The 7,801-nt window shown below is 54.1% G+C and overlaps 1 protein-coding gene across 1 annotated transcript; it reads right to left on the bottom strand.

Moving 5' to 3' along the window:
* Positions 1–3,810: 3,810 nt before the first annotated feature.
* COL26b_003477 (uncharacterized protein) lies at positions 3,811–6,237 on the bottom strand (the record flags this gene model as incomplete). Its single annotated transcript, XM_053176372.1, has 10 exons — positions 3,811–4,071; positions 4,312–4,337; positions 4,388–4,666; positions 4,713–4,759; positions 4,820–5,195; positions 5,245–5,341; positions 5,416–5,510; positions 5,720–6,012; positions 6,069–6,155; positions 6,203–6,237. The coding sequence occupies 10 exons, from the start codon at positions 6,235–6,237 to the stop codon at positions 3,811–3,813; spliced, it is 1,596 nt and encodes a 531-aa protein (XP_053039721.1).
* Positions 6,238–7,801: the final 1,564 nt, after the last annotated feature.

Below are 7,801 nucleotides of genomic sequence, written 5' to 3'. Positions count from 1 at the left end.
CCGCCACTTGACACCACCCAACAATCCGAACTTTGGCAACTCTGATAGCAAAGTTGGAGCACACACACACCCTGACAGCCAGTTACGCAGTAATTAGCTGCCGCGGCTTTCTCTACCGTCCGCCTCCATTACCTGGGCTGACAGAGCTCCCGTACATCAGACGCTGCATGAACGCAGTCCTCAGAAGAAGCTTGGCTTTCCCTCTGGAGACCGGGACGGGGACGATGTTACACTTTTTCGGCGATTAGATGCCGCCCTCATTTATCAGTCTGGAGTCTTTTACTGTGTAATTCCTAGGCACAAGATGAAGATTGCAACTCTGGCATGTGGACGCGAAACAGGACGGGCTTTTAGCATAGTCTTGTTTAATGAGTCGGCGGCGTAGAGAGCGTGTAACCCATGTCTCCATGCACGCCTCCATCAGTCGTTTCTTGTTCCTTAATATCACCACATATGTTCCAGGGACCAGACGTCTGCTGCCGGCAGTCTGAAGGCCCCATGTCCAGTTTTGGAGTGAGCTGAGAGCCGGAGCCCTTCCAGACTCCAGTTGCAATTGAATTGAGAGGGACCCTCGGCCTCCAGGTTCCCAGCTTCTCTGCGCGTTCCTTGCCTTCCTTGACTCTGTCCCTCGGTGGCCCCTTGCTCGTACAGCCGCATCGTTCCTACTTTGAGTCGTAGCGCGTACGGGGCCCCCAGTCCTCTGCAATCCGCTGACCACTCAGCCCTCAGGGAACGCAAGTTGGTGCATTTGCCCTGGTTTGGCCCGCTACCGCAGTAAGGTATCCCAGTGGCATTCACTGGTATCCAGTGGTATTCAGTGGCATCCAATGGCGGTATCCTCTGCGAGTGATGACGAGTCGCCTCGCGCCGCCTTCCAATAGACGACTATCACCTCAACCGTGTGCCCACCGCAGCGGAGTGTTAGAAGCTTAACCTTTCCCTTTTTCCTTGCGTGGATCATTCCCAACACAGGGCAGTGAGCGTGCCCTTCGTATCATTTTCACTCAGATCTGGCCAACTCTTTTCCTCGATCCAGGAATAAATCGCACCAAGCACGTACCAGCCCCGAGTCCAAGTTGCCAACTCTCACCAGAACATATTCCCGCTCCACTTCTGCTAGGTAGCCGGGTGGAATACGAGCCTTGGAGGAATGGAGAGAGAGCGCCCTTGAGGCTAGAGTTTTTTTTGCTTCCAAGATAATTCACGTCCGCCGCCTTCGGCAGTCATGGCAGTCGTGGCAGTTGGCGGTGGACATATGTCGCGACCTTGCAGTGGCATGTTTGTCGTTGACAGCATCTGGAGGCATCATCCATCTAGCGCATGATGATGTCGCCCACATCCAGCCCTTCCGACCTCTTGGAACCGATTTCCTCTCCCCATCTGGAGACGACTTGTCCACATTTCTTGGCACGGTCGCTCATCCACTGTCCACGGTACCCTTCCACGCCTTCACGTCTCCTCCGGGCCCTCCAGCCCTCTCTTCCTGGAGTCCTAAGGTCCTCCGCCTGCTTCCTGGCATACCGTCGCCGGTCCAGCCCGTCTTCGACAATAATGCCGACCCCGTCTTCCCAAATTTGGCCCTATGCCGGACCAACCTTCTTCTTGACACTTCACCCTTCACCAGTGACCACACACGACACAACTCCAAACCTGCCCACAAGCCGTCGTCTCTGTTTCGTTTCCGCCCGCCGCTTCATATGCCGTTAGCATCAAGCCACCCGCCCGCCCACTGTCCCAGTCTTGCCCTCCGCCGTTTCTCGTCTGCCCATCTCGCCATCTTCCATCTCCCGAGAATCTCCCAAATTCTTCCTTCTCCAAGCCCCATCCCCGCCCCCTGCGGCCGAGCGGAGCCCTACAAGGACAGGAGAGAGACAGACTGTCACAGGAGCTGGCTGCACCGCGCGTTCAAGTCTGGACCGTCTGGACTGCTCCATGGCCCCTGCTTGCTTGCTTGCTTTCCTCGATTGCCTGCTTCAGCCTTCAACAGGCCACTCAATCCTGCATCCATCGAATTAAGCAATTAATCGATATCCCCTCTGTTTCCGACATTGCGGCTCACAAGGTTTTCTCACAATAACAAACAATTGGCCACTCGCGTCTCCAAAAAAAGAACGCGCCGTCGTCGCCGCCGCGTCTTTCGGACCCGGTGGCCTGTCACTCGCCTCCCTCGGCGCCTTTTTCTTCTTCTCGTACTATCCGTAGTCTCGTAGAGAGCAGAGCGCCAACGAACCCGTCCTAACCCAAAGCCGTCGTCAATGCCAGCCTCCTGCCCTCCCCCCCGTTCCCGCGGCACACGGCAGCCCAGCAGCCGGCGCCTCCAACGGCGTCTCTTTAGCCCGACGTTGGCTTCATTACGGTTCGCGCCAGTGGCGACCAATGACACAACTGCTTCCCTCAGCTTCACCAAGAACGGTTGCCAGACCCGACTGATCATCAGAGACACATCTCAGACCGCGCCTTACCACCGCGGGTACCTGACGAAAAAAGCAAGCGCTAGAGATTTGCAGGTGCATCAGAATGTTCTCAGTCTCAGGCACTAAGCCACAAACAGGAGGGGGGGAGAACTCTCACATCTCAATCCCGCACAACGCACAAACTTGTCATCTCTTCTTCTGCTGCTTCCTCCCGCGCAAAGCGTTCCCCCTCCCGCTGTGACTCTTGATTTTGTCATTGTGCCCATATAATGGGATTCTCCAACCCCGCAACAGAGTGCCACGTCTCATATGCTCGACAATCTGCAACCGGAGCCGAACCTGGGAAGAGAGAGCCGCTGATCAGATCGGCAGCCCGAGAGTGAATATCATTAACAATCGACCGCCTCAAACTGGCATTGCTGGGTGGGGGATTCGGCGCTAGACTCAACACGAGGCGAGCAGGAATCTCGATTTGGCACAGTTCGCGGCAACACGGGAACGCCCTCAAAAACTTTCTTCCCTCCTTCTATTGCCTGCGTATCTGCCCATCCACCCCCTTAGAAGCTTAGCTGCCGTTATCCTCGTGTCCAAGTGCGGAATTCTCTGGGTGTTGCTCTCAAACCCCCCTATTGTGCCCACGCGACGGCGGCCGTCGACCGATCCCACGCTTCGGAAGGAAGGAGGGGGGGCGTGAGGAAAACGCGGGACCTACGTACGTCAATTGACGCAACGCCCCCGCCCCGGCGCGGTGAAAGCCCCGTCCCCTAAGAGCCGCCGTCTCGCGCCGGCTCGGATGATCACTGAGACTTTTTCACGACCCCTGATGCAGATTCGTCAAGAGACATGTGCGCGAAGGAATCGTGAAGCGGGCCCTGCCTGGGTGGCGGCGGGTTGGGTTCTGTCTGTCCCCATGGGATGAACACCACATTCTTTCAAACATGGTTGAGGCCCACGATTCGTGAAGATGAGCGGGGCAGCTGAAATGCAAGTCATTCTTTACGAAGGGGCGAAAAAAAAACAAAGGTGAGGTAGCATCCATCATCGGCGGTGTAATCGGAGATACTCTACCGTTGTGATGTTTCCGTTGATTAACGAACGGGTTGTGGGCGAGGTCCGGGGGACAACACGGCACGGCACTGCCAGCAATCAATGAACCCCTACTTTTCGGTCGCGATCCACATGGCACGGTAAACTCGACGACGATTACGTAGCTACGCGGCGTGTACATACTATACACGCTCTTTACCACATCCATCTCTCTCAGCCTCAATTGGTATCTCCCCGCTATCCCTCCCCCCGGTACATCCGATCGGGAAGCTCTTCCGGTTGCAATGACATGACGATTCCAAAGTGACGTACGCATTGTATATTCCGTGTTTACGAGACACAACCAAACTTACGAGGTGTCGTGCTTCTTGTCCCGCATCTCGACCTGCGCCTTGTCGTCGTCGTCGGCGGCGGCGTGGTGGTCCTCGTGCGTAAGGTCGAACTTGTACAGCGGCTCGAGGGTGGCGTCGCGCTGCCAGAGAACCCAGCGCTTGAACCAGTACGGCAGGGCCTTGGTGACCTGGTGCCGCATGAAGAGCTTTGTCGGGACCGCGAAGACGTAGTCGAGCTCTTCGAGCGTTCTCTGCTTGGTTTCGGGGACCCAGAAGAACTGGTGGTATGTCAGTTGGTTGCTCAGCTTGCAGGAGGAGAACGTTTACAATCATGACGAATGCAATCACATTCAGCCCGGCATAAAAGCAGAAAGAGCCGAGGACGCCGAGGTCTGCTAACATGATTGGAAAGGAAATCGAGAGCACGGCGGCCCAGAAGAGGCATGTTGCCACGGCCCACGCCATGCCGACTTCACGATGCGACAAAGGGAAATTTCCGAGGAGTACGTGAAAGGAACCGGGCCCTCGCCAGGAGAGTAGAAAGCTGGTTATCATGTTAGTCCTTGGTTCTCAAGATGATGCTGGTGGACCTACCGGCGAAGAGGTATACGAAGAGAGCCACAAGCCCCAAGTGAACACCACCGGTGCCAGGGATAAGGGTACAGAGACCAGCCGCCAGCAACGTCCACGCCATCATGGGAAATGTCCCTAGCAAGAGACTGCGACGGCCAAAGGTGTCGATGGTCCAGATGGCAGGCCAGGCGAAGAGGAAGTTGACCATGCCAAAGCCGAACGAGGCGAGGAGGGCGTTGAACTCGGATGTGCCCGCCTCCTTGAAGATTGTCGACGAGTAGAAGGCAATGATGTTTATTCCTGTTCTTTTATCAGTTTCATGTTTCAGACGAAGAGTGTTACATACCACACATCTGCTGGGCAATCATGACGGTGAACGAAGCCAACGTGGCTCTATATCAACCATGTCAGTTTCTTTTCATTCTTCAACTTTAGAAGAGCTTCGTAACTCACCGCCTGACACGGGGAATTGTAAACAGCTCAACAAATCGCTTGGCATAGTTGGATCGTCCAATGATCTCGGCCTCGACCTGAAGTTGGATATGAATGTAGTATATGTCCCGAGCCGCCTGGATCGGGTGGTTCCGCAAGCGAAGCAGTGATTTCATCGCGTTTGCGTACTGATTCTTCTTGATATACCAACGGGGAGATTCAGGGCATGCGTATATGAGCAGAGCAAGTGGGACAGCAGGGATGAAGGCAGAGCCAAGTTGCAACCGCCATGCTATATCTCCCACTTTACCAACAGCTAAATTAGCCGCCGTTCCAGCCAGGATCCCGAAGGCTGTCCACATTTGCCAGCTCATTACGAGGGCTCCTCGAATAGGTGCTATTAAATTAGCCTTGATTTGTTGTCTAGAGGCCGTTTTATGGCATACCAGGCGAGTTCTCGGCAGCGAAGATGGGGACGGTGCTGGCCTTTGCGCCCATACCGATACCGAGAAGAAGACGACAAGCCAAAAGCTGTTCCCATGTCTGAGAAATGCAGCTCCAATTACAGGCTTGTATTGTCAGTTTGTTGTGGCGGAAATGGGGAGTTGGCTACATACCCAAATGCAAAAGTTGGCGGCGAAGAAGATTGTTCCGCGACGACCGACCCAGTTGTTCAATGGATCGGAGAGCCAGCAGCCGATGAACGCCGAGCCTGGAAGTGTCAATTTTAAAATCGTTAACGTTCAACGTCGTCTTTGAGTCTTACCGATGTATGGCGCTGAGTTGACTAGACCAACCTAGACCCCACGTCAGTCCTTCGCCTGTACTCCATTTTAACATTGTTTCTTACAAGAAGAGTATCATGATGCGAGTTTGATCCAATGCCAAACACTGTGGGAAAAGACAGGTTGGCGCCGTTACTTCCCGTCTGATCCCAACCCTGTACAGCAGCGCCGATGGAGCAGGTGATAATAGTGAGGTAGAGAATCTTGGGAATGCGCCACTTGTGCAGAACCTCGTCGCGCAACACTTGGATCTCGTCCGGTTCGAGAGCCTCGGTGCCGTCTATCTCTTCGTAGCCGGTGGGGTCTTGGGCGACCAAAGCGCCCTTTTTAAGCATGGGGAGGTACTCGTCGAGACCTTTGTCGCGGGCGAAGTGTTCGACACCGCGGAGGAGCTCGCTACGGTTGATTCCGAGCAGAGGGTTCTTGATCCTGAGCGGAGGTCAGTAAGGTATATACTGGAGAGGGATTCCTTCAAAGGTACAGACTTGGCTTCTTTGTTGTCGTTCAGGTCTACGGTTGCTTGGGACCCTCGGCGGGCCTTTTCAATGTTCGACACCTCGACGCCGGCCGATCTAGTCTTGTTAGTCAATGAATTTTGTGAAGGATGAGATTCTCTTACGGGTCGGCTCCGCCAGCGCGTTTCTCATCCGCCATTATTGCGACGAGATGAGTATATCCAACTACTCAGTATCTCGAGGGTCGGTGTGAGTGGCAGTCGCCAGTGCCTATGGAATGATTATTCCGATCTCTTGCTTAACCAAGTGAACGTAACACTCGCCAAAGCAGTCGCGCTCGAGATGTAGGGGACTGTGCAACCACTCAAATTCAATACAAGATGGAAATGGGATGGGCACTCCTTACTATACGTAGATGGCACAGACATTCATCCCACGTCGCTGGGTATGAGACCGGCGCAACCACCTTCCCCCGCAAATCCATTGGCATCCTATTGGGGCGCCATTGGGAACACCAAGCATTCCCAGATGGGTCCGCTGGGGTTGGTGACAGGGAGCTGGTCTCTTCCTTCGGATGGTAGACTGCTTAGACCGCTCAAGTGCGGAGAACTGCTTTCACCAGAGTCTGTCGGTACAGTTGTTTTCCACAGCTAGACTACTTGCGAGAGCGAATACACGGGTCTAGCTACTGTCGACCTCATACGATGTTGGTGTCGTTGATACAATGTAACAATGCTCCACCGAGGTGCGTAAGTTGGATAGATCCCAAAGACATCGACCGTTCGTAGACCTCGCCTGCAAGCCGGCGCCCATGTCTTTGTTATCGTTCCTCCCAAAGAAGATGAGCATACAGTGATATCAGCTGTAGATAATTTAGCACGAATTCAAAGCAGAGTGATTCCTCATGAAATAGCCCAAGGCATAAATAAGGATAGCCGTCCGAATGGTTCTGACCGTTATGCTGATGTTGGTCTCGTCTTCTTCCGCTTAACCGTTTCCCCAGACTTCCCCAGGACGAGCACGCTCCGGCTCTAGCACCTTACATACCCACTCACAGACAGACGTTACAGACCACGTCCGTGTCGTGCATTGCAGGAATCCCTGGCCAAACTCTGGACACTAATCAAAACGGGGAGCCAATAAGACAAGTACCGTCAGAAGTACAATGTCCCCCGGAAAACTCAGCCAGCTGATGCGGTGTCACGACGGCTGTCATTGCCCTGGCAAGCGCATGCGGTTAGGGGAATGGCGGTCCCAGGATGAACAGGTGCCAATCGTACCATGTTTGCAGAAAAGCTCTACGACTGTGGTCGATTGCCAGAGGCGTTTCTGGGGTGTGGATTGTTCATTCTGCGGAACATTTGACTACTCAGCTAGATGGCTTCGGGGAAATATCGAAGCCAAGACATACAAGAGATCTCCTAGATCCAGCCAAGACTGACGATATTTTATCCCGGCTGTGGTAACGCGCCTCTCGTCGCATCCCGATTTTGATGGAAAGCTGATTTTATAGCATTCCTGGCAGTTGGAAGCGGAGAATGGCCGTGGACGAGGGTCTAAATGCAAACCGAGTTTGCACGACCGGGGTTGACCTTCCTCTTCTCATTTGACGCCCGCATGACGACGTCACTGGTTCTCGACAATACCCTTTCCATTGGTCTTTACGAAGATCCATGGTTCTTCTGGCTCCACCTGCAAGCCGACCTGGGCGAATATTCTAGGTACGCAGTAGAGACTATGCGTTATTATACCCGTTGTCGAGC

Source organism: Colletotrichum chrysophilum (genome assembly GCF_026319265.1).
Source record: "Colletotrichum chrysophilum strain AFK26 chromosome Unknown scaffold_19, whole genome shotgun sequence".
In the NCBI taxonomy this organism is placed as follows: Eukaryota; Fungi; Ascomycota; class Sordariomycetes; order Glomerellales; family Glomerellaceae; genus Colletotrichum; species Colletotrichum chrysophilum.
This window is presented reverse-complemented; position numbering and strand designations above follow the sequence as displayed.